This window comes from Etheostoma cragini, chromosome 10, assembly GCF_013103735.1.
Source record: "Etheostoma cragini isolate CJK2018 chromosome 10, CSU_Ecrag_1.0, whole genome shotgun sequence".
Lineage (NCBI taxonomy): Eukaryota > Metazoa > Chordata > Actinopteri > Perciformes > Percidae > Etheostoma > Etheostoma cragini.
Window position 1 is genome coordinate 17929271 of NC_048416.1, and position 27520 is coordinate 17956790.

Sequence of the window (27520 nt, forward strand, 5' to 3'; positions counted from 1 at the left end):
GGCTGCTTAGAAATTAAGTGTTAACGAGCAGTTGGACAGGTGTACCTAATAAAGTGGCCGGTGAGTGTATATTGGATGGTTTGTCAGACATCACTTTAGTGATCCGCTGACATGTAATCATCAGGTCAACGTTTCATTTGTCCAGTTCTTTGTTTAATGACCTTCAAAACTAACAACATTTCCTTTGTGTTTTTGTTCATCAACAAATATTAACATGCTGAAGTAAGATAACTAGGTACTGAACTGGGTAAACATTATATCCTCTTAACATCAGTATGTTAGCATTAGCCTTGAGCCAGTACAGCCTCACAGAGCTGCTAAAAGCCTCTTGTTGTGTTCTTCTAATAAGATTTGACGTAACACTCATCACATTCCCTTTTGTAACCTGGTGTTATTGTACAACCTGTGTGAAAGGACAGCATGAATTATATTATATTAGCCAACCATTTCCAGTGAATAATTAAATGAGGCTTGCAACCCTGTTAGTCATCTTCGCTTAATCATTTCTTCTGCAGAATAAAACCTTTTCTTTCTCACCAGACAATCATTGTATTTGCCAAACAGCTAATTAATTTGGTCTGACCTAAGCCAGGTTAGTTTAAAAATTAATTGCATGTGGATTCTTACATTCTGCTTCTTGGGTTCATTAAAATTTGATTTACTCTGCTTAAATGCACTGTTGCATGAGAATTTCCCATCTGGAGAGTTGTGGCACTGGACTGTTTGATCAAGCTGCAGTAAACACATCGTCATGTCTTTTCTGTTTCTGTTCTGTTCAGAGACCCGAACCCCAAGGTGGAGCGTTTGTATGACAGCGAGCGAGATGATCAAATGCTGAGAGTCCAGAACTTTTCGATATTAACTCGACACATCAGAGCCTTCTACCAGGTACGGGAGAGTCACAGAGAAATCAAGTTGTTATATCAGATGTTCAGGTGCAAAGAGTTTTACCCTATTTAATGTCTAATGAACGTTTTGTCCAATTGTTGGTATTGACTGAAGTAAGTACAGTTTATCTGTTTATATAGCTTAATTTGACTAGATTTTGTATGCCCTTTTTTAAACAGTATTTTTTTGTCAAATAAATGAGTCATTTTCATTTTAGTGATGAACCCATACAGCAGTTCTTTGCAGTTTGGCTTAGCCCTATATGGAGATTTTTTGTGTCCTTTAGCTCATTTTATAGCCTGCAGTTTTACTGTTTTTTTTCACTAGCACTGCTCTCATTAACCCATTTCCAGGTGTAGCAGGCAGCTACCTTTTGATAAACCCATTATAAGGTACCTGACCAGCATCACAAAGCAGACAATGTTATCAACTAGCTGGTGAACAAAGTGGAGCATGTGAGGGTGAACATTTTGTGTTGTAGACAACAAAAAACAGAGCTAAAGGAAGATTTTTTATTGGACTTGTATTGGACTCTCAGCCTTTATGAATTGGCTTAAAAAGTCAGGAATCTTTACTCTGAATTCTTTTAATTATGAATTGAAATTGTTACACATACTTGAAGGTATACTTTTAACATTTTTGGAATATATGCTCTCAGATCTGTCTGTTTAAGTTATGATGCTACAGCCAGCAGTCAGCTTTAGCACAAAGACTGGAGACAGGAAAAAACAATTTGCCTGACTCTGACAAAATCCATCTACCAGCACGATTAAAGCTCACTAATTAACCAGTTAGATTACATTGATTGTTTTATCTGTATAAAAACCAAAGTGTGAATACAACTTCCTTGAGTCTCAGACATGGATCTCTGTGTAACTAAAACCTTAACAAAGCTTTATTGGGTAGTTTGATACCTTGTCAAACTCTGGCATTAATATCTCATCAGTAAGGCAAGCCGTCACACAGAGAGGTAATACTGAAACACAGACTACACAATCATTTAGAACTGTTCTTGTTCCATCCGATGTGTTTATTTTTTGCTTGTCTTGAACAACACTATTTACTATCTCTAGCATTTGCAGCAAAAAAATCACTGATGTAATGGCTTTTTTGTGGATGCACTATAATGACTCCCAGCTCATTATAAATAGAATTGTCTTGTAAAAGACGCTGAAAACTCAAAACATAACTCAGGGCCACACCAAATGGCGAGGGAGAGAGGGTGATGGAGAAGGGCTGGAGAAGCAGTTGTCTAGCTGTAAGGTAGTAAAAACAAGACGACAAGATGAGGCTCAACTATCAGTCCCAACACACAAATATTTAGCTTAAGGATATTGTAGAAAGTTTGAAGTGTATGCAGAGGGTGAATGACAATTTGCACAGAAGAGAAGATGAAACAGAAAATTTCAGAAGATGTGTCCCTGCTTATTATCGGGCAAATGGGGTGCAAGAAAGCGGAGGAGTGGCGAGGAGAATTTTTTAGCTGTAATCAGGGTTAGGGGGTTGAGAAAGGAGAGTAAATAAAAATCAAAAAGAATTATCATGCAAGCATTTCAAACTGTGCATGCTAGACGCCTGTGGTCATAGAGGAAATGACACAATTCTTTCCCCGAAGGATGATTCAAAGGCCTCTGTTCTCAGCAAAAGAAAACCTCCTAAAGCACTAGTCAGGTGGACTGAACATGCCCTGCCTATTTTGTCACACAGCATAAAGAACACGGGTCTACAAGGTTTCACTTCCTAATTTTCAGTAAAAAGTAAATGTCCCTTGAAAGCTCAGCCCAGCACAAGACGCGACAATAATTGGGAAGCTCATATCAGTCGGCGTTACACTAAAATTTCACCCGGTGCGCTGGGCTCCACTGTTACTGTGGACATTTAGTTCCACATTGGTCATGGTTTTACTTCTCGCTGCCTTTTTTGACATTGTTTTGCTGTGCATGTGTTTGAGTGTGTATGTGTGTGAGAGAGTGTGGTGAATGTAAGGCACAGCAACCACCTGCAGCCTGTCAGGACTGTGACCTCCGCTTCTCTAATACAATATATGTATACAGTATAGATATACTTGTATATGTGATACAAATAATTAACTATTTATATTTGTTATTAGCACGTTTACAATATATACTGTATCTGTTCTATTCTATTCTATTGGAATTTTAAATGTTGATTTGCCTTTGAATGTACTGACCCTCTAGAAAGATCTTTTTCCTCAGTAAGCAATACATTTTTAAGGATACAAAACATCTGATGCATGATGTTAATTTAACATAACAATGAACTGATGACATCTGGTTTGCACATCTGAATAAAGTAAAAAAAAGATAAAGTAAAAGTGAGACTGAAAATCTGTGAAAGACTGTGAAAATCTAAACTGTCAGTGGGTAAAATGAAAACCAGCACCAATCCAAACTACATGAAGTGGAATTATTGATAGATAAATGGAATTTGGAAAAGATAATGTTGCAGATGGATTATAGTTCTCTTCAGAGCTGAAGCATGATGAAAATTGTTATTCAAACTTCTGGACTACTTTATACAATATTTATTTATATTAACAGTACATTATTTTCAGAGGCAGACTCGCTGAGGGATAAAGGCTAATTCCTTATTTTTTGCTATGATGTCAGTGGAAAAAGAAATGAAACTTGAGCAAAACTCAACTCATATCTTAGCGCAGATAATTGCACCATGTCTTTCTCATATTGTTAATCTTTTAAGCAGGGTGTATAATTGCACCAAATGATGATTTATAAATATAGTGTGGGAGAGAGTTGAGCAAACACCATCCAGTATGTATTTTGGCTGAACGATTTGAGGACATTAGCTTGCCAACAACAACAAGCAACTTCTTTATTTTTTCTAGTCTGGCTAATCTCTTGCAGAAGTCTGTTTGCCATCATGAACCATGAGTTGCACGATGACCAACACGGAACTGCAGTGGCTAACGTCCTTCATGCCCTGAAGGAGCACAAACGTTAGGTTGGCTGCACATGCTTCTGATGCCAAACTCACACACTGTAGTTGCTGAAGGGAGGGCCTGCTTCTTGGTACATTGCCCTTCTCACTGTACAGTTTATAAATTACAGTAAGCCGCAGTAGAGAGAGCTGTAATTGTGACTTGCCTCTGATGATTTTGCAGCGATGGATTGCAGATGGATGTAAACAGGATTTCAGAGCAGTTGGGAAAGGAGCTTGCCAATGTCAGTGTGGCTCTTTGACAAAAACATTTTTAATTAACAAGGAAATTGTTCAGGGAGACCAATTTAGAAAAGTAATACAGTATCCGGCGGATTACTTTGCTGAAATTCCTTTACACTAGATAGAATTATATAAAGAGGAACAAAGCACTGTCGGTCCACATAACAAATACTCATGCTAATTTAAAATCGGCAAGGAGATTTATCCAAGATTATGAAGCAGGAAATACAACTCGCTGAAACAAGCTGACCACAGAGTTGGTGGGCCTTCTGCTGGTCTTGAGTCAGCCTGTTTATGCTTCAACATGTGAATGCTTTCCAGCACAAGACCATTGAAACATGCAAATTCAAGAGCTTGTTTTGATATTTAAATTGAGGGGATTTTGAAATTGAATGGCTTATTGGTTTTATTTGGAAAACAAAAAACATTATACACAAACCCTCAGGGTAGATGATACAGTGTTTACTATAACCAACAATGCAAGGTCATTAGCTGACAGTTAAAAATCTGCATTTTTTAATCATAAGGACAACAATAGACAACAATAGAATCAGGAATTTTGTCACAGGATTGTTATTCATTCATCAAATCTTTTCATATGTTTCTATTTCATTTAGAATATACTAAGCTCCACTGAAATATATTGAAGCTAATTTGTACAAAGACTCCTTGACCTGGAAGGACAAATGAAAAGTTCTCTTATTGGATATCAGCTGTTTGTTTACACCACAAACTGCAGGAGGCTGCTGGAAAGTTTTCATGTTGCTGTTTATCCAGGCTCACTGTGGGCAGACAGACAGACAATATGGGCTACCCGATTACTTGAGTTTTTTTCTTACCTCTTCACATTTATTCTGTTCCTCAGGAAGACTTGCAGCAGTTAATACTGATGCCTCTCCCAAACGTTGCCATTCTGGGCCAGGACCCCTTAACAGGTACAAGATAAAGGCATGATCTTATCAGTGCCATGTCTCCCACCAGCCAGAAAGTAATTATACTTTATATACGAGTCCATATCTCTGCTATCTGTGAAACACATTAAGGTGATAATGATAGGGAGGGTGGTGGTGGGGATGTGGAGATGATGACAATAATGGTGAGGATGACAGTTATTTCTGTATCCTCAGAGGCAGCCGTGGAAGAGCTCCGACGACTGCTGCTACTCTTACTTGGATGTGCTGTGCAGGTGAAGACACACTCACATGACCATCTTGCTCTTTGAAGGTGGAGAATGGCACCAGTGTTGTTTGTACTAAAAATGTTCAGCATTTTAAATTTATTAGCCAGGCTAGGGGAGTGGTCAGTCTGTCCATCTTTTGATCCAACACTCTGATGCAGAATAACATAGTAATTGGTTGGACAATAATGTAAAATAGAGAAAAGCAGCAAAGGATCAGAGCATTACACTTCTCTAATCTAATCGTCCAGATCTTGCTTAAAGCACACACACACACACACACACACACACACACACACACACACACACACACACACACACGCACATACGCACGCACGCACACACACACACACACACACACACACACACAGACACACACACACACACACACACACACACACACACACACACACACACACACACACACACACACACACCTGACTCCATCCCTCTGTGTCTGCAGTGTGAGGAGAAGGACATGTTCATCCAGGAGATCCAGTCTCTGGACATTGAGACCCAGGCAGCCATTGCCAGCTGTATTCAGCAGGTAGGTGTTCAAGTGCGTAAGTAATCTAATCAAGGATCCCCCTGATATAAAAACTGTTCAGCAACTGACCGTCAGTATGAGGACATCTAATCCAGAGGAGACAGTTTTTTTCCCCCAAAATATGATATAGCAAAGAATTTCTGTACTGTCTGGCCTGTAGGCAGAGAGAGTGAAACTATTATATCTTCTGCTGGCGCTTCAACAAATTGAAAACGAGCTACTTGTTATTCTGCTGGCAGCCTTTTAAGGACCTCTGCGTGCCCCTTGCTGCCACCGTACGATGGATCCTCCACCCCTCATGTCCACCTCTCCACCTCCACCTCTGTCACATCCTCCTCTCTCCTTCATCTTTCTCATTTTTTCTCTGCTGTCCTCTCCTATACAGCCTAAATGCCAAATTGTACTCTTTTAAAAATACCCCCCCGTGAATAATTGCCGGCATTAAAAAAAACAGCATGTTGCAAACCAGCATGTCTGAATTACTGTAACAGCATGTTGCCCACCAGCCTCTTTTGTGCCAGTTTTTTTCGACCTCATAAATCATAAAGGTGAGAGGTGCTGTTTCTGTGTGGATGGATGCGCCCCCTGCTTGCTGTTCATATGCCTTCCACCCGAGGACATTTCAAACCTGCCTACACAATAATTAGTTTTGCATGTATTAGTTAGGCAATTTTGGACCCACTTCTCTAACCGATACAATACTGGAGAATGTGGGAAATACTGTTTCCTTGAAAATAAAAAGCATGCATCTCTGCTTTGTATTCACACTGCCTTCACACTGCATGGATTTTTTGTACCAAGATTTGCTATCTCGTGTCAGGTTTCCCAGACAGATGTAGATCTTATCATGCAACCTGAGAATCTGTCCTTGCTGCAGGTGACTCAGGATCCTCACACGGTGCTGCCCCTGAGGTGGGAGGAGCTGGTAGAGGTTGAAGGCGCAGACTTACAGCTGGTGTTCAGCTCCATGGCCAAACAGATCCAAAGCCTGCTGGCACAGAGAGACACACATCTGGAGGTATACATACACACACTTGAAGGAATAGTTTGACATTTTGGAAAATATGGAAATGTAATGTTGCGACTTGACAATCACAAGGTAGCTGCGTCCTAAAGCATGCCTTGCTTTATAATCTATTTTAAAATAAATGCGACCACGATTGACTAACTGAATATCATGCTGTTTTGAAGAAGACTTGAAACTAACGACTGAGACCATAAACTTTTTTGGCAAATGTCTACTGTGGTAACAATCAAGTGTGAAGTAGGCTGATTTTCTCATACACTTCTATACATTTGGACATCTTTTTGCAACCAGGGCTGGCCGTTATAAATAATGCAGGTTTAAAGGTGCCCTGCCGCATGTACTTCATTACTTTGTGGTATTGTCTGAAGTTCTACCATGGACTCTGTAATATTTTTTGTGTAAAAATGGCTTGGTTACCTTGTTTCAAGCCATTCTAGTGTGGTATAGAAAGCATGCAGTAAGACTCAGCTTAATTTTTGCCAGTTGTAATTAGTATTTAACAAGCTAAACTGCTAACAGCTATCCAATGAGAGCCTGGCTATCAGCAGTCTTTACCCAGCTCAACTGGGCGAGCTCATGAATAGTAATGAGCAGGCAACATGACATCAGATTGACCAGCTTTTGTAATTGGCCTGATTTCTCCACTTATTTCTTTTCAGTGGCTAGAGCTGACAGAGGAGGCCACATTTAAGGCCTCATTGTCTTCACTTTTCCGACCCGTAGTTCGCTACTTGGTTCAGACAGATGGAGTCAGATTCTTCCTTTGGTGGCTCAGACGCATACCATAAAGTTTAACAGCAATGTCTGGTTTAATTCCTGCTGGGGACCTTTGATGCATAAAAATGTGTCTGCCCTGTACAATATTTCCCATTAAACCTCCATGATAATAAGAACAATCTGATTGTTTTATAAAGGTATAACATTAAATGGTACTTGAAACTTTTTACATAACAGTGACATGACACTGTCATGAACGTGTTATGACAGTTATGACATTATGCTTTTTTAGTAAGTGTTATTTGGTTGTTAGGTTAGTGTTAGGGTTAAGGTTAAGATTAGGGTTCATGCATCATGACTGTTTCATGACAGTGTCATGTGAGTGTCATGTGTTCATGACAGTATCATGTTGCTGTTATGGACAAAACCTTAAGTAAACTGTTACCCAATAAGTACAAAACTTCAAGTAAAGTGTTACCCATTAAATTAACTGAAATTAGGACATGCATAAGTAAGTATTTGTTTTGGGGCTGAATTGTGTCACATTATTTTATTTAAGGCTGACATATGAATAACTTTGTGGTCCATGCAAGTTTGTGTAAATAGATAACAATAAATGAAAAATAAAATGTCAGCCCACTGTCAAAAAATCGAGATATAAATAGAAAAATAGTATTAAAATATATAAGAGGTTTTTATTTTCTTAATTTGTCTCCGTCTTGCATCTTTACAGTGTAAATCCCCTGATGTTTCACTGAGATCTCTTTATCAGCTTTTGTGGGATTAAAAGGCATTATTAAGACTATAAAAGACTATCTCGGTTTTGAACAGTGAATAATGTTCAAAACCTAAAAATTCTTTCATACTTTATCTCCTGTGTCTCTCATTCTCTCTCAAAATCTTTCTTTTCCTCTGTCCTCTTTGTCCCTTACCACATCTCTCTCTCTCCTTTCCTTTTGCCAGAGAATAGCAGAGCTGTGTCGAGAGCGGGAGGCCCAGTCTGATTCGACCACGGTGCCCCTGGGTGGTCACAGCGAGGACCCACCCCAAAGTCTGGCTCTCCAGCTGGCAGACAGCAAGGCCAAACTGCGCCGCCTTAAACAACAACTGTGAGTGTGTGTGTGTGATTCCAAAAACTCAAGAGAACATTTAGAAAAGTTGTGATAAAGCTCACCATGAAAAACGTGCAAATGATTTTGTCACACAAAACTGAATTGTTACCTAGCTATGAGTAAGGACTCACTACTAGGAATATATCACAAAAGTGATTTATGGTCATTTATAATAACTGGATACATGTGTCTTTTAACTGTTTGTTTTGCAAACATTATCTGCTTCAATCTTCTTTTTAATCAGCCAATATATCATAAAAAACATCTGCCAAAAAATAAATAAAAAAGTGTAATTGCATTTTTGGTGGTGATGGATTTATGTTTGATTTGTTTTTTAGGGAAGATAAAGGTGATCAGATATTGGATAACAAACTGGAGATTCAAACCATGGAGGAACAGATCAAGAAACTTCAGAAAGAGGTACAGACAGTCTGACTTGTACCACCAGATATGAAGACTGAAAGCTAATTAAACGTAACTAGTTTGGAAACAGCTGTACTATACTGTATATTAGGTCTAAAAAACAATAGAGCACAGCCAAAAGCACAAAACACAGGTGGCTTTTAATAGCCAATAAGCAGATCCCTCTAAGGTTATGTATTTACCAGCAATTAGACTACACATATGGTAGCCAACAACAATTTTGTTCTGTTATTAAACTTCTTTACAGCTGAACTGACTAAACCCAAACAAAAGAATAGGGATGTTCCTGAGAAGCCTTCCCTGAATCATTCCATTGTTTTTTTCCATCGTTTTAGTTCAGAATTTACTTAAAACAGCATCAAACAATTGTCTCCAAAATTACAGTATTAGCGCTACAAAAAATAGCGTCACAATCAGTGACAATCATTTTAAAGTAAGATCTTGGAGAGAAGAAGACATGTCTTTCTTACACAGGCACGCACACACACACCTTTCCTTCTTCCTGTGTTAGACTTTGTCAACATTAGTTTTACTGCACATCCTGGATCTGTTCTCAACCTTCTTTGACCTCATCCCCATTGGTATATGAATGTGTGTGTGTGTGTGTGTGATGTCTGTGTGTGTTTGCAGAATCGTTCTCTGCAGGGTGAGGTGAGGGGCATGCGTGCACTACGGGATGAGCTGGACTGCGCCCGAGAGCGAGCTGCGCGGGCCGAGCAGCTCCAGACTGAGCTTCAGAGCTGTAAACACAGATTACGCAGCCTGGAGCTCACACGGACTCAGCTGAAGGTACACACGCACACATGCATGCACACACACACACACACACACACACACACACACACACGCAAAAGCACAACTCACTACACATTCATCTGAAATATTAATTTACACCAGAAAGAACAAGAGCAGCACAGCAACATTTACACCATGAAATACATTAAAATTGCTTGGCAGTAAGTTACAACATACACATATAATTGTAAATAATTACAGTTATTATATTTGACTCTCCCATACAAAACAAAATCAAACATACCCACAAGTCCTTTAAACACATGTACACACAAACATACAAGCTTTTCACAAAGGGCGGACCTTATAAGAACATTACCAGTGAAATAAAAGAGATCTCCCATTTTAACCTTTCTGAGTTAGTATTTTATTTTGAAGAAGTATCTTTTCATCTTAAAAGCCATGTATTCTCTCTCACGGCCCTGAGCGTTTCAATCAAAAGTGAGTGTGAACAACTCTGAATCTCAAAGCCAGAGAATGAGATTATATTGTGTGATGTCATAAGGATTTACAGCCCGGAGCTGCTTCATTGACAAAGAGCAGGAGTACATCTTCAGTTATTGGAGCTTTTACACTCAAATGAGATTTATTCTGAGATAGTATAACTGCTTTTAGGCAGAAAATGTGCTAATATCCTTGTAAAACACCTCACAGTATCCTCACTGTCACCTTCCCAGTCTTGTTTGATTTATTCTGCCTTTACACAGCATCTCTGTGACAGCCCACATAGGTGGCAGGATGCTTTTTTCTTGTGTTTGGGTTTATAATTAATTTTCACAGTTTCACAGCGAACCCTTGCGTGGTTGTTAAAACCAGAGGAGCTAGTGTTGAATGTGTATGTGTAGAGGGGTTTTCTTGTTTAAAAGAAAAATACACCCTTACACACTTTAAGAGTGATCTTGTTTTTATTGCATCTTGGTTGTTAATTGCAGAATTGTGGTCATCATTCCTATCTTTGATAACAAGTTCTTTGTAGAGATCTGAGAACGCAGAAGACTGAGGGGGACAATCAGTCAGGTTTTTACCGCCATTTTGGGTGCGCTCACTCTTGCTTTAACGACTAAGTTAAGTGTTTTAGATAAACTAAACTGTTGGCTTATTTCAACCTGTGTGATCGTCTAATTGCCTGTGTTTCTTTCCCTGTCTGACTTTGTTTTAGCAATGTCCTTGTGTTTGATCTCAGTGTGCAATAAAAGGTTATTATAATAATTGCTAAAAAAGCTCGTCAAAAACCATTAGAATAAGACCCAAACTGCCCTTAGCTGCCGCTAAAGAGGACAAATGTGGATCAAATATTGATTAGCTCTGAGGACTGCAGCAGCAAAAGACACAGATAAACAATGTGATCCTCTCAGCAAATGTTAAAAATGTCACTTCAGTTATTTAACAAGGTGGACTTTTTTACCAAAACATTTGCTGAGAGAATGTATATATATACAGTGTATATACACACATATACAATACGTATATCGCTATATACTTACAGTTTCATGTTTCATGTCTGTTGGTGCGCGATCCCCCTGCAGGAGCAGCAGCAGCTGTGTGCAGCGCTGCAGGAGACCAAAGTTCTTCTGGAAGAACAGCTGGCCAATGCACAGGCACGCTGCTCCTCACTAAGAGCGCTTGAGAGGGACAATCTTCTGCTGCGTCAGAGAATCATAGACGTGGAAGCGGTGGGTGAATTTAATGTTTGAGTAATGTGATTACTGGCTATATACGTGTGGGTATGCCTGTGTCCATTCACAGTGATATGTTATTAAATACTAATCCTCCTTTAGATCTGGGTATGAATGTATTTTTATGGCATAGGAGTAGCATTTCAAATAAATGAATGTGTGTGTGTGTGTGTGTGTGTGTGTGTGTGTGTGTGTGTGTGTGTTTGTTTGTGTGTGCGTGTGTGTGTGTGCGTGTGTGTGTTTGCGTGCACGTGTGTGTGTTTAGGAGCAGGACACCGAGAGGCAGCGAGTTGATGAGCTGCTTGAGATGAACATGAGCCTCGAGGCGGACCTGAGGCACTGCTGCAGTGGTGGCAGTGTTCCCGCTCCAGTTGCTGTGGTTCATCAACGCTTCCTCCAATCAAAACTGGACTCTGACGAAGAGCTGAACGAAATGATTGGTCAGAGCACATGCCTCTCCGCACCTTGTCATTTAAGACATTTTAATTAACTGATAACAGAAAGTATGTTGAGGTAGTACCGGCCCACAGGTTATCAATCAACAATAACCGAGTGAATATCCATTTATCGCTTTCTCAATTTCTGCCTCTCTTTCCCTCCTCCTCTTCATTTTTGTCCTGCTTTATTTATTTATTTCTTCCTCTGACTCAGATCAGAAGCCGCTGAGTGTGGAGGTGGGCGAGGCTTCGACGTTGATGCTGCTGGGGGCAGAGCAGGAGAACGCAGAGCTGAGGAGACGACTCGAGGAGCTGCAGGCCCAGCAGGAGGTCAGGGTTCAAAGGGTCAAGGTTTATAACTGATAGAAATAATCTATAACAGTTTAGCTTTCCCTGGTTATACACTCTAGCAGGTCATCATAAGAGATATGCCAGATATGTTCCTATGTACTTTAGAAGCACATGTCTAACTCCATACATTTCAGATGCCTATAGTGCATTTTATAAGTGATGTGATCAGCATGTCTTGGTTGGAAGAACCATTGCAGGTATAACTTTTTTTATGAAATACCAGTAGACCCAGCTTTTATGTCAACCTGACATCAACAAACTCAGACATGAAGCGCTACACTATCTGAGAAAACAAAACAGGAAATGCAAGAAGCAACAGTTGGATGAGTTGAACATCCATCTCCTCTCACTGTAGGCTGAATCTCCAGATGCGAAGGATGAGCTGGCTTGCCTGGAAACGGAGCATCAGAACACACTCAGAGAGGTGAGCTGAGAGCAAAAGAAAGGCTGCTAGTGAATACTGACCTGTATTCACCGATAGGATCTGGAATAATTTCTGGGATACAGATCTGCTTTGTCACACAGTGTTGAGCAACATTAGGCATCTAAAGTGTAATAATATGCACAACGCATTTTCTAAAAAGTAAGAAATTGTAAACTTGTATTGTCATCATGACACATAATATTCAGTAATCATAAAGGAGTAGGAGTTAGAGCAGGTTGTCCTTTGCATTAATCACAATGTTGATGGTATGATCCATCTGTCAAAGTGTCCTTGAGCGAGACACCAAACCCTGAGTTGCGCCCCATGGGCAGGGCAGCGCAAAAAATGAGAGGGACATTGGAAAGTGCTTGTTTGGTAAGGTAACAAAAGCGCTAAATAAATTTCAGTCTATTTTTCCATTTTCAGTTTCAAAACTTGAAGAATGAAAATGCCACTTTGAAGCAGCGCCTTGAAGAGTTGGTGACCAAATTGCAACAACAAATAGAAGACAAAACGAAGGAAGAAGTGAAGATGCCAGACAGAGTGGAGGAGGAGAAGGTAGAGAGAGGAGTCCAGGGCTCTGAATCCAGCAGGGGAGAGGGGGAAGGAAGGGTGAGGGTAATGGGGTTGAGGGAGCAAAGAATAGAAATCATTGGGACCGAGAGGGAAGCAGGAGTTGGGGAAGAGGTTGTCCATGTTGAAGGGGGAAAAGAAGAACCATGCAATGAGGAGGCCGAGTCCAAAGGAAGAGGAGAGGCAGAGGGAGGGCAGAAGGACAAAGAGAAAAAAGAGAAAGAAAGACACATAAATAAAGATCAGACAGCAGTAACAACAACAAGCTCAGAGATCCCAAATCACTCACAAAGTGTAGAAGATAAAACAGAGACCTCAGGTGTAGTGCAGGCTGTTTGTCCTCTGTCTGGTCCTGATGTGGAGCTTCTGGCAAAGCACCTCCAGGAGGCCCAGGAGGAGGCTGACAGACAGGCGATGGTGGCCCAGGACCTGCGCTCCAAACTGGGGGAGCAGTTCAGAAAAACCTGGGAGGCTGAGCAGAGGCTGGTGGTCATGGGGGCCGAGCTGCAGCAACTGAAGAGAGCTGCCGAGAGTCTGGGAGACGCCCGCAGGCAGATAGAGGTATGAATGGGTGGATGATGGAATGACAATATATAGATGGATGGTTGATGGATTGAGGGAAGAAAATGTGCTAATAGAGATATTAAGATAATTTATGTTTGATTGTTTGGATGGTAGGATATTAGGCTGGGGAACTGTCTATCTATCTATTAATGTATGTATTAATACATCCTGTTGTTTTCTCAGGTTCTTCAGTCGGAAGGTCTGGTTATGGAGGAGGAGCTGTGCCGCTTGCGGAGCCAAGTGGGGCTTCACAGGATGCAGTCCACAGTCATCGCCACCCTGGAGGGAGAGCGGGCCGCACTGGAGAGAGACAGAGACACGCTACGCAGCACCATGGACGCCCTGCGAACCGCCCACCGCAAGGTTGAAGAGTACACATTCAAACATTCACAAACACGCAGAAATGCACAATCCAAAGGAAAGGAAGCAGAGTTAAAAAAATAAAACAGTAACAGAAATGGATACATTGTTTAATATCAGATTTTATTATTCTGTAATCTAATCTAACTACTTGCTTACATTAAAGACATTACACTAGATAGGGGCTATGCTTGCCAAATAATTGTGTTTTGCTTTAATTATACTAAAATCTAATTATCTTATTGCATGGGAAACTGTTCAGCGGGAGGTGGATTTGACAGCATGAAGTGAAACGGATGATTTAAGCTGAGAATAACATGTTTTCATACACCCAGTATTGCGAGAGCGAGTCTGGTTTGGACTGCTATATTCACATATTGACAAGAAACTCTTCCACACTCCAAGGAGGGATCACAGGTTTTGGCATGACTTATTTAGTGCATTTCCCTACATGTGGGTTCAAGGAAAAACCAAACCAAAAATCTAATTTTTCAGACACTCCATCACAGGATGTTGAAGTCTTTGAGATTTTCAGGAGAAACAATTAAATGTAGAATAATGTGTTAAATGTGCTATTTGCAGGAAAGTTGCAAGACATCAGAGAAATTGCTAGCTAAGGAGAAGAGCAGTGCTAAGTCAGCAGTAAAGAAATACCATAAAAGGGGTTCATGAATACCCTTTCAGAGAGAGTTGTACATAATCCTTCTTCTGATGTTGTAATATTCGACTGTATTACTCGCCCTCTTTTTAGAGAGGGAAAGACCATCTTTATTGTGTACCTGGACATAAACAGTTCTCTACATATCTTTTAAATACACGTTGTGGCCTTGAGCAACTGCCACTTTGCTCGTTTGAAAGCCATGATGTCTCTCTCTCATCGGTGGGCCAAATGTTCTGGGCGGGCAAAGCAGAAAAAAAAATTGGCCCATCTTAGCTTTCAGTTTCTCAAAGGCAGAGCAGTATACCCAGGGCTTGGTTTACACATATCACCATTTCTAGCCTCTGGGGGATGACAAGCAGGCTGGGGGAACTCATGTTAGTTATAAAAAACTGCATAAAGTGACATTTTCATGCCATGGGACGTTTAATGTTACAGCATGAGGACGTTCAGTGCTACATCTCCACCATCAGCGCCAAATTGAAATGTGTTCATTTCAATGCTTGATGATTTACTTTATAAAACAGAAGAGTTTCCCATTAGTAAGACTTCGTATTCTGACCACCAGAATAATAAGTAAATGGAGTAAATGGAATTAATGGCGACTATAACAGTCTATGTTAAATGAAACATGAAATGAACTCTGCTTCTTTCAGCTGGAGGGGTGAATAAAACCCAAATAGGAAATTACAGTCCAGCTACTTCCTCTTTCTTCCCCTTTGCTTCCTTGTTGTTATGTGGGTTTAATGAACTAGACTGTATCGAAACATGACGTTGTATTACTTTGGTAATTTAATTTGGTCAATTCATGCAGAACAATGTCGCAAAGATTGATAGAATTTGTGTTAATTATTGTGATATGATTCTAAATCTGGAGGAAACTAGAGGAGCATTAATAAAGGTTTCCTGTGGAGTGTAGACATTCATTCTAACAAATGTGCCAAATGCATTTTCTTCTGAAGGAAACATTTGCAAAGCAGATTTTTGTAACATATCCATGTTTGTAAGCTTGCAGTTTTCTTCTTTTTTGCCTTTGTTGACATGTTGTTTTGGCAAATAGCATTAACGAGAAAAAAATCCAAACTTCAGTTCAGAATTTGATGTTTTTAGTAGTACAGGCTACATATGCCGAGATACTCCTCAGAACCTCAGAATGACTTGTTTTTAAGATTTAGTTTGTATTTTTGTCATAATTTTAAAGTTTTCCTTTCATGTTGTTTGCAGTCACCAGTTGGCCCTTTATTATTTATTTAATTTTGTGAACCATCTGATTTGTGTCTTTTTCTGATATCAGCCACTGTGCGTGGGCGACCAAACTAGTTTCCCTTTTGCACATTAATCAATGTATTTAATCTAAAGTGGCATTAATCATCCATCATGTCCCTTTTTCCAGAGTGACCAGTTAGAGTTCACGATTCAGACTCTCAGGGCAGAGGTTGAACGTCAAGTTCGGAGTTTGGAAACTTCTCGACGTCGAGAGGAGGAGCTTGAGGCAGAGCTCCGCGAGGCCACTGTGGAGGCCGAATCTCTGGCCCGGGCGCGAGACCAGGCCCTGCTGGAGGCGTCAAGGCTGGAGCAGGAGAAGGAGGTGTGTCAGTCGGAGTTGGATGGCCAACGGAAGGAGGGGAGGCAGCGAGAGAGGGAGGCAGCGAGGCTGAGGCAGCAGCTGGACGGCACAACGCTGGCCCTGGACCACAGCAACCAGAGAGCTCGGGCTCTGGATGCTGAACACAGGTACACACACTCCTGGTCACACACCCAACCCTGATCACACGATGAGGTACGCAATTAACTTTACAATGCATCAGAGAGAGCTACATGGCTGCACCATGCATTTATCTTTGTGTGTGTGTGTGGTATGTGTTTGTGCCCACGCAGACGTGTGTGTCAGCAGTTGTCCGAATCCAAAGAGCTTTGCACTCGTCTGCAGGACCTGGAGAAGGAGCTCAGCACTCGATTAACCAGCATGGAGGAGGGTAAACAGCAGCTGCAGGAGCAGCATGCAGATGCTCAGGCCAAAATTAGCTCACTGTCCCAGGTGTGTGTGTGTGTGTGTGACGTTGTAGTTTAGTCACTGACTGCGGGTAAACTCACCCACACTCAGCAATCCCCTTTATAAACTGAGATCTTTTCTATCATAAAAATTAATAATTGTCCATTCTATGATGTCCCTATGTCTGCACCGCATAATAAATCAGTGTGTTCATTTTGGAAAAGTGACAAAAGTCAGTACGCTTTAAGAATGCAATTTTCATCCCAAATTTGCTCCATCTTTTATTGTGTTGTTGATGGAAACTATTGTCCCACAGTGTAATGGACAAAGGAAAGGTTAGTGGAGACTCTGCTCACAAGTTGGAAGTGTGTTTTCCTAAAATTCACTTTATAGCCCTCAAATATTTCCACGATGGAAGGATAAAACTCATGTATGCATCAACATGTGTTGCATTTTATAGATAAAATACTGTTGTGCAACTCTACATCTGTCAATGATGACGCATAATGATGTAAATGTCCAAGATCTCAATCTACTCCACAGTCAAAAAAACAATGCCTGTTAAATCTTTGGGTAAAAACAGCTTTCTTCTTGTTTAATTAGCTGTAACCAAGGTCACATTTTAACCTATGACACTGTGATGAATACTTTCCTGTTAGTATACATTCATTTCTTGTCTACTAACAGCTCGCTTAGTATGCTGTGAACATTAGTGAACATTAGTTAATTACACTATTTGTCTAGAAATAGTGTACAGTTTAGAATTGTTTTATGACTATATTATTAAAGTGATCATATGAAGATTGGTCCTTTTAAGAATGTATAACGAGTAAAATTAATTGTGTCTATATTTGTATCTTGTATTTGTATTTTGATCTGTTTTATCAAGATTACTGTTTTATTTCCCAGCGATAGTGATCTTTGAAAGCTGCATTGCTTCTTGTCTTTCTTTTCAGGATCTATCCAATGAGCAGGCACGTTCTCAGAAACTGTCTACTGAAGTCGAACGTCTGAGCCAGAAACTGAAAAATGCTGAGGCTGAACTTAAGACAACAACCGATTCTCTCAACCAATCACAGGAGAGAATAGAGTCGCTCTCAAAGTGCCTTCAGAAAAGTGAATCTCTTCTTCATTTGGACAAGAGAAGAGGAAGTGCGGAGGTGGACGCTACGTCTAACTCAAAATCAGACTCGTCAAACAAAAATCACATTTGTCACACAATCACCCAGGAGATGGCACATCTGGATCAATCCCCTGCAGCTGGCGTATGTCTTAACCTTTCTCTGACGCATGACCATGCCACAGGAGAGACAGAGAGGCAGCTGAGTGAGAGGTTGATAGAGCTGGAAAGAGAGGTGTGTATCTGTGTTTGAATATATTTTTGTGAATGATGTGTCAGAGTCGTTGAATCTCATTGCAGGATGTCTGTGTGATTCGCAGAAGCTCCTGTGTGATGGAGATGATCTATTTTATGTTGAAATTCTTGCTCTAGGGATGCTTGATGACTATCAACTCACTGTAGGCCACCACTTCCACGAGTGCAGCACTTTATTTCCAGAACTACCACTTTATCTCTGCTCATCAGTTTTTATAATGTCACCTCGGCTACTGTTAATCTTCCTTATCTCGACTGCTGCTTTCTTGCTCTAGTCCTCACTTTCTCTCTCTCTCTCTCTTTTAATACACACTCACACACGCAAACTCTCACATCAAGCTATAAGGGGGGCAGCTTCAGTGCTGCCAAGGTCAGGAATTTTATTCAATGCATTGCTCTGTAGGTATGGTGCTGCATTAACCCTGTCAAGTGATTTAAAGTTTTAGATTAGGATGGATGAAGGCACAGACACCTGTAACGCCAGTGCAACATTGTAAAAATGTTGTGGGTTAAAAGTAGAAAGTTACCACAAAATTACATTAAAGTACAGTATTGGAGTCAAAGTACATATTTACTTTCCACTGCTGACAATGGCAGGGAAAGTCTAAAAGAGCTAGGGAAAAGGTATCAATCCCCTGTGTAGCAGTATAACTCAGTCAGGTTCTGGTAGGAAATGTGAAAGAATTTAAATTAAGAAAAGCTGCGGCTCACCAAAACTGAGCTCCAGACCCTCCAGATAACTCCCACATGAAGTGTGTGCCAGTGTGTGCCAAAAATGTTCATGTAAATTTACATTGTCGAGGGGGTGTAGAGCCGGGTTTTGGTGTGCTGCAAGTTCATTTTAATGTTGGCCAAAAACACAAGATTGTATATCTTCAGCAATTTTGCAACATACAACATTGCCTGTTGATTTGTAATCTATCTATCACAATGCCCAATCAACACACACCTTTATTTATCAGAGCCGATTTCACTGACACAAATATGTGTGCAGGTTTTCTGATTGGATTATTATTGCTCATACTAAGATTCCACTCATACAGTTATAAGTATAAACAACAAATGCAGACCACTAATATTTTAAACAATTCTGCCAACTCAGTTACACACAAGAATAATTTCATCTCTGTGTTTATAGTTTCACACAAATGTCACACAAAGCTGCTACCTGACTGAGAGTGCTTTAAAATGTCAGCCGCAGACAACGTCAAAGTTCAAATTTTATGGATATTGTGTGACGCCAAAGGTTGCACAACCCTTGATGCAACTTCCTCTGTACATGGCTGTTGACGCTCTCTCAATCTGAACATTTCTCTCTCTCAGAAAACAGTGGCGATTGCAGCACAGGAGGCTTTGCTGTTGCGACTGTCTCAGTCCCAGGAGGCGTGTGAGCACCTGAAGGAGCAGCTGGAGGCTGTGCGCCGGCACTCACTCAGCCTGCAGGACTCTTGCACTAGAGTACAGACACTGAACACCCAGCTACAGGTGACCAAACGCACAGATAAAGAGCATTATTACAGCTGAAGTTATTTGTTCAACTCGATCATTAGACCGTTGCACTTAATTTGGGTTTACCAGACTGCTTTGATGTAGAGAGAAAGGACATTCTAGCCATGCTGGTGGCGTGTCTCTGTGGATGGTTGCTCGGTTTTGACCTAAAATTTGGTCCAGCCATTCAAAGTCCCCTCAGGAGAAATGTAATTACTTTGGTGATCTATCTAGTGTCTACTGCATATCTAGTGCCACCATTAAGTCATTATTTATGAAATCTCTTTGTTTAAGTTTGTTTAACAACAAACGACATTCCCATCGATCTCAGCTGTACGTTGTGTTTAATTAGCAAATGTTAGCATACACTTTAAACTAAAATGGTGAACATGATAAACATTATACCTGCTAAGTATGTTACCATTGATGTTGTGAGCATGTTGGCATGTTTCCGTTAGAATTTAGCTCAAATGCACTGCTGCGTTAGCCTCATAAAGCCGCTAATGGGGCTGTAGACTTCAGATTTCAGTTATATACTACACATTGTATCTCGAATATTTTTGGATTCTGGATTGACAAGAACTCCTTCTTGAAAATGACCACAATGTCCAAAAAGAGAAGAGTCTAATCTATTGAATATGATTTTTTTGTAAAAATAAATATACAAATTACATGAAAGGTAATGGATCTGACTGTTAGTGGACTTACTTCATGATCATTTTAATGTAGGTTTTCATAGTACTAGCAGCTTGTGAAAGTTCTACAAAGGGCCAGCATGTTGGGGGTGTATAACACTAGGGTGTAAATTTCAAATGTTTGGGTTGTTGGGTTTCTGTTAGAACCCTAAAATATAGGCAACATCATGATCTCTCTGTTTTATAACACACACACATACACACACAGGTGGAACAAGCATCTCTTAGCTCCCAGCATGCAGCAGTCTTGGCGCGCTGCAGTGAGAGTGAGGCCCGGTGTGCGGCTCTGGAGGCTGAGTCCAGAGTATGGGCGCGGGAGCGGGAGGAGTCGGTGACCAGGATGGAGGCTCTGAGGCGGGACCATGAGAGGATGACTGCTCTGCAGCAGCGGCAGGAGGTGGAGCTGGAGGAGCTGCTGGACAAACACTCTCAGCTGAGGAGCAACAACCGCAGCCTGGAGGCCCAGCACAGGGAGCTGGAGGCCAGGTACAAACTCACTCTGACTGCATTCAATTAGACCCTTTAATAAACATTAAATCCTGACTTAAGAGAATTTTGAGTCTTTTGTCTAGCCTTGTGAGGACTTTTAGTTCTCTCAACAACAAAAATATACACACAAATCCAATAGCACCACCTTTAAAGAACCACACACTCTCTCTTTCTGTCACACATTTTAAGCCATAATTGTTTTTGTTGGGATGAATGTTGTGTTTGAAATCTCAAGGTACAAGGAGTTACTGGACGGTAAAACCCACCTGGAGGAGAGAGAGCAGGAGATGAAGATGGAGAGAGAAGAGATGGAAGCAGATGCCCAGAGGAGGCTGGAGAGAGAACGAGAGCTGGAGAGGCTGAAAGAAGACAACAAGAGGTAACAAATATACTCACCAATCAGCTTCTTCAGCATCATGCTAATGAGAGCTGATCATCCTATCACTCCTCACTGCATGCTACATTTATTTCTCTAGATGAATCACAGGGAACAACACAGGAACTAGTCTGACTAAAAATGTAATGTAGGAATGCACAGAATGCATTTTTTGTTATTGATTAAAATGCTTTTAGGCATAAACAGCTGCACAGAACACAGCATAAAACATAAAAAACAGGATTGGGAAGGAAAATATGTAGGTTTGTTTAAACCTCAGTTCCAAAAACATTAAAAGCAGAAAAATGTAAGGCTTTTGGATTCAATTGATTAATTTATCTGAGATGTTGACTTAAAGCTTTACCTCAGATTATTGTTTTCTTCATCATCACATCTCTGTGCCTTTCAGCCAAGGTGATGTATAATCTGAATTGAAAGAGAATTATCACATGAACCTGCATCCCCTCTCCGAGTTTTACAGCGAGTTTCAGCTCATTCTTCAGCTGTCTGGCAACTTTAAAGTTGACTGCAGCAGTTTTCAATGAAAAATGCTCTAAAAACATACTTTATACTACTTGCACAGCACCAAACAGCAGACAGATACAGTTAGTGACTAGCCAGTGAACACAGTGGAGCATTGGCAGCTAAAGAGCCAGAAGGTCCGTTCAGGTGTTGGTAGAGAACAAAAACAGAGTTAAAAGAGAGTTAACAGGTGGTCAGAAACACAACAAATGAATGCTAATGTTGCTGAGCAACTGCCTTGTAAATAAGCAACCGTTCAACCATAAAAGGTGATGATATGTCAGTGTTGTGTTCGAAGCTTGTGTCTGCTGCTCCCAAGTGGCCAAAAAATCAGTTATTAGATCAATCAGAGTTCAGACTTTAACCAAACCAAGCGTCTGTGAGTGTGGTTGTTCCTCATGGAAACAACATAATTGATAGGCTGGCTAGCATGCATATAGACGGTTTAACAAAAACTGGGAAAAACTCTCTTCCAGCTTATGTGAATATTTCCATGTTTTTTGGTTTTCCATAATTGTAAACTTGAAATTGAACATTCAAAATGTCACCATGTGCTCATTGTTACTATTTTCTGAAATTGTATTGATTTATGGAGAAAATAACAGAATAATCAATAATGAATACAATCATTAGTTCCAGTTCTGAAGGGAATATATGGACAGTGGTTGAATTGTTAAATACTGAGCCATGCTGTACACTGGTTTAATTTTAATTTAAACAAAAAGTTTATTCCAAAACACTTTGAATTCACACTGGGAACATAAAATGTTGGATGCTTATTACTAAACATTACCAAATTTCCCCCACAGTGACCATTAAGAGTTGCATCTAATCTCACTGCAGTTCTCATTACAAGATGCTCGCTTCGCTCTATATTTTGTAAGCAACGGTCTAAAACCACAGAGTGACCTTATAATGTTTTCTCCAACCATTTTGTCTGAGATGATGTCAGATTTATTTGTTGGTTGTTTTCTGGAATTGTGAGGACTCATCTTGTTGTGTAACAATATAATAATGAGATTCAGTTAAAGAACACTTACCAAACAAATGATACACAACAGCTAAGAGAGCAATGAGTAAAGCCCATGTGTGTCGGTGGTGCAGGCTGCAGGCTCAGCAGAAGGAGGGGTTGGCGTCACAGGCGGAGTTGCTGGCTCAGGGCTCGGAGCTGAGGGGCGAGCTGAGCGCCTCCCAGCTGGAGCGGACACGGCTGGAAGGGGAACTCAGCGGCCTGAGGGAAACCAACCAGAGCCTGGTCCTCACCAGCGCCCGCCTCACCAGCCAGTACCAGGTATTAACCCCACACATTCACAAACACACAGAAATGTATTTACACACCTGCAGATGCACACAAAGTTGTTTTATATTCAAGCTGCCAGCCGAGCATTGACATGCAAAAAAGGGATTTAGCACTTCACAGTAGAGACACTCAAAAACATTACACTCTGGAAATAAATTAAAAACAAATGTATTTAAAGCGTTATTGGGCAATTAAACAAAAAGTAATAGGGATTTTATTGCAGGTGTTAGAGAGCATTTTACATAGTTGTTGCTGTTGAGTTGGTGCTATAGAACAGCTACAGTGAGAGGCTGATTTTTAATACTTAATTTAAAGCAAATTTCATCTTGATATGTCAGGAAAAAGTGATATATTGGTCCAAACAGAAAATTAATACCAAGTCGGTATTAATTCTTTAGCCATTTGAGGGACAAAACAGGTGAAATGTAACTCTCTTTACAGAGTTTAAGAAGTCAACCAGCAGATGTTCTGTTCCACTGCTTCATCCAGCTGCTCATTAAAACCAATCCTGAATCAAAAGCTGGTACAGAACCTTTGGTCTGCTTATATATGTGAAGTGTGTGTGTACCACATGAGTGTGGTATTGATTTTCTCATCTAACTCTCAACAAGAAAGCGAATTTCTCACAATTTGTTAAAAAATAAAGCGTTCAGAATCGTAGCATTGCATTTTTTGAGTCTGATGAACCAATGTTCCAGAAATTACATTATTTCTAGGTTTACTCTCATTCTCATTTCATGCCAAATCATTTCTTCGTCCACTCAGGTCAAACTGTCACTTAATTTAAAACACTGCTACAAATGTTTGAGTACCATCATTTCTATCTGCCTCATTCGCCCATTACATACATATCACAATCTTTTAACCCAATGCCTCAGCTATTCAGTCACCAGCTATTGGGTTCCTTTGTACTTTGATATCTTCCCACACTATAAATATCTTTGATAGACTTTTCAGCTAACAAAATCAATACTGCGGATTGGTAAATCTAAATGAACGTGTAGAGATTTCAACAGATCCATTGCGTTTTCTATCGTTTACAGTGAATTTTCTTGTCTAATTTGTCTGCAACTGTGAATGCATATGTGCCCTAATGGACCGGACAAACCAACTAGGCGGCCGACCGTTGGCGGAAAAGGCAGTCAGACTGACTGCCTCCCAGAGTTGGAGAAAACAGTGCCGACGGCAGCTGATTAGTGGAACGCGATTGTATAAACACGCTAGTGGGTCTGGTTTCTCTGGTCATTCAAAGCCAGACTTTCATTCAGAGTACAATCTCATATTTTATTAAAATTGTTCACCAAAACACGTTTCTGAAAACTCTTTAAGCGAGAAATAAGCCATGCAAAGGCTGAATCCGACAAAGGTCAGTATTAAAGATTTCCGTCAGATTTTGAGAGACTCTAGTCGTGTTCATCACGCTCGTCAGTTCTGGCTTAGAACTCTTGAGTCTGACTGATGGTGGTGCCTGCCATCAGACCAGGCATGTCAGGTTGGCCAAATGAAGGCCGCCGGTCCCTCTGACGGACAACGGCACGGAACACACCAACCAGACTCGAGTCACCGACCTTCCCTGTCCGACGGCTGATTATTGTGTTGTTATATCAAGGCATTTAGACACAAACACATTTTTGTCTTGACCAAACTATTTACTTTGAGGTTTACGGTGTCTATGTGTGTAGCTGTTGACCCAGTTGAAGGGGAACATGGAGGAGGAGAACCGACACTTAGCGGAGCAGAACCAGAGTCTGTTGAAGGAGAACCGGGCCTTACTGGAGCAGAGCCTAGAGCGCCGTGACCAGCACTACTCACAGCAGAGGGAATACCAGTCAGTACACCAATGCACACACTCACTCACGCACGCACCTACGCATGCACGCAAGCACACACACACACACACACACACACACACACACACACACACACACATCAGATCATTTTTTTGTTTGGAATTACTGACAAGGAAACAGAAGTGTACTGAAGAGAAAATTGTGTTTCTTTAAAACAAAGCATTTATATTATTATGAATAAGAATTTATTCAAATGAAACTTTATGTAATGTGTTTTAGAGCAATTTGTTTCATCTGTTTCTAACTTTGTAGGCAGTAACACAGTCTATATTCATATCCAGGATATAAAAGCACTCATGTAAAGGTTTGAGACAACAATTTCACAGTCCAATAGCACTCAGCAGTCGTCCTCTCCTTTTTTAACAGATTAATCCAGAACTAATAGTGAGCATGCACAGCTGGCTTCACCATTTAAGTTTAAATGAGTCATATTTCTCACAAATGGCAACATTTGTAGCTTTCCTTCTTGAAAAGATTATATTTACATACTAAGGTTTAATTTTTTTTCTTAAATTACCTTTAACTTTGGTAGGTCTATATTTCAAATGCATGTTAGTAAACAGCCATGCATTTTTCAGACCCACCATCATTTATTTTAATCTTTAAACCATATCAGCACGGTTATCATCATAACAAAGAAATAAATCACACTGAATTACAGAAATATAACTCCCCAAATGGGATAATGGGATAAGCAGGATATTAAAGTATTCAAGATGGAAGGAGGGATTTTGTGTTGACTAATTAGACTTTATAAATGCATGTGGCAGCATGATATCCTTTCAGTGAACCTCTTGAACAAACAGCCGAACACAACATGAAGTTAAGACTAATTTTGGGGTAACAGTTAAGGGGCTAAAGGTTAAAGTTATGTGGAGTTTTTGATCAGGGCAGTGCTATGGAGGAATGTTTTGTGGGTGGGTTTACATTTTGTTTGTATCTTATTGGCAATAGCACTCAAAGTCACGATACATATTCCTGCCTACAGTTTCACACCACTGATCCACTGTAGTGCATCAAGAAAAGGCCAGAAGAACACAGTAAGCTGACCTTGAATTAAAACAATCCATGTTCCAAATTGAAAAAATTACAAAAAGAATCTGTTTTTTCAATGTTTTATGAGTAAAGAATGGCATTAAACCCGTTTGTCAGGCATCAAGGATATACACAATACGTTTTGGTGAGAAACCATGGATGTAACTTTGTTTACAGGACAGCTTCACTTTGACACTATGCAGAGACTGGAGATTTAACATCATTGGCTAACTGCACTACAATATGATGTGTGAGAAGCCTTGTCTGATTTAATTTAATCTTTACACCTGAATATTGGGCACACTGAGGGAGGAGTTAAAGCTGGTATAATCATTTTTTTATATTAACAATAGATCAAAAGACTACATGTAATGGTAAAGGGATTGTTTGTAGTGATCAATACAGTCACCCGACTCCTCAGCTCCCTCAGCGCTATAATTAAAAATAAAAATAAATTTAAAAAATAGGGATCAGTGGTGTCAAACCCTTAATGATGTACTGTAATGTTTAATGTTGATGTAAGGTTTGCAGACATTAATTAGTATTCAGAGTAATGGCAGCTGTATGAAAAAGGGGACTGAAACCACTTCTGAGTACAAAAAACATTTGTGCTTGTTCTAAAACATCACCAGATTTCCAGATTAGTCCTTTTACTTCTGAATTATTTGACGAATGGTTATCATCCAAAGGTCTGAACTTTAAAACAAAAGGCATACAGTCCAATTTCAGAGTAGTTTTTTCAAACTAAGGGTTTGTAATATAATGAAATCACATACAAATTACATAAAAGTCCAATGACTGTGCTACATGTTACTACATGTGATGTGTGAGTAAGAAGGCCAAATACAAAAATGCACCCAATATAACATGTCCAGTGTGGCTTAGATAAAAGAAATGTAGTTCTTAAAGTGTACCTTTAAGATAAATGGCCTTATAAACACAGCACGTTCTTCACAGTCATCTAGGCTCTCTGCTTTCAGTCACTCTCTTTATTTTTATTGAGGAAGTGTCTGGCAAAACGTTTTTAGGACCTGGGAAAGTGCAAAAAACAGTTTAGATTGTTTGATCTACAAAATCTCTTTTGTTGTAAGAGACGCAGAGCAAATGATGCAGTGACTTTGACCTTATAAACTTAATGTAGTTGGAAATATTGTGAATTCAGTGAGCAAACGTGAGGACTGAGGAGACATCATAAAATGAAACAAACTGGCCTTCAAGATGCTTCATCAACCTCTAAACTTATTTAACACATTTGATACTGATCTGCTGCCAGCTCAATGTTCTGCTTTGTAGTTAACATATGCTAACTAGCATTAAACACAAAGTACAGCTGAGGATAATGAAAATGTTTAGTTTTACAGGTAATTGATCATAAACCCAAGTTAGGAGATATATACACTCACCGGCCACTTTATTAGGTACCCCATGCTAGTAATGGGTTGGACCCCCTTTTGCCTTCAGAACTGC

The 27520-nt window shown here is 40.1% G+C and overlaps 1 protein-coding gene and 1 long non-coding RNA gene across 2 annotated transcripts in view; one reads left to right on the plus strand and one right to left on the minus strand.

Annotated features, from left to right (window-relative positions):
• The window catches only part of ccdc88b (coiled-coil domain containing 88B), a 37462-nt gene that overhangs the window by 2589 nt on the left and 7353 nt on the right, over window positions 1-27520 (plus strand). Inside the window, exons 3-24 of the mRNA XM_034883438.1 lie at window positions 780-888; window positions 4955-5024; window positions 5217-5275; window positions 5730-5813; window positions 6691-6831; window positions 8521-8666; window positions 9008-9089; window positions 9723-9881; window positions 11414-11560; window positions 11829-12003; window positions 12215-12330; window positions 12707-12775; window positions 13202-13909; window positions 14096-14275; window positions 16324-16664; window positions 16809-16968; window positions 17880-18278; window positions 19622-19783; window positions 20690-20967; window positions 21206-21349; window positions 22973-23159; window positions 24851-24996. Of these exons, the coding sequence (XP_034739329.1) occupies window positions 780-888; window positions 4955-5024; window positions 5217-5275; window positions 5730-5813; window positions 6691-6831; window positions 8521-8666; window positions 9008-9089; window positions 9723-9881; window positions 11414-11560; window positions 11829-12003; window positions 12215-12330; window positions 12707-12775; window positions 13202-13909; window positions 14096-14275; window positions 16324-16664; window positions 16809-16968; window positions 17880-18278; window positions 19622-19783; window positions 20690-20967; window positions 21206-21349; window positions 22973-23159; window positions 24851-24996 (4062 nt within the window). The remainder of the gene's footprint in view (window positions 1-779; window positions 889-4954; window positions 5025-5216; window positions 5276-5729; window positions 5814-6690; window positions 6832-8520; window positions 8667-9007; window positions 9090-9722; window positions 9882-11413; window positions 11561-11828; window positions 12004-12214; window positions 12331-12706; window positions 12776-13201; window positions 13910-14095; window positions 14276-16323; window positions 16665-16808; window positions 16969-17879; window positions 18279-19621; window positions 19784-20689; window positions 20968-21205; window positions 21350-22972; window positions 23160-24850; window positions 24997-27520) is intronic.
• Window positions 3007-27520, minus strand: part of LOC117951682 — a 27267-nt gene continuing 2753 nt past the window's right edge. The window contains exons 2-3 of the long non-coding RNA XR_004658226.1: window positions 18632-18637; window positions 3007-3021 (exon numbers count right to left, since the gene is read on the minus strand). This is a non-coding gene — a long non-coding RNA (uncharacterized LOC117951682). The remainder of the gene's footprint in view (window positions 3022-18631; window positions 18638-27520) is intronic.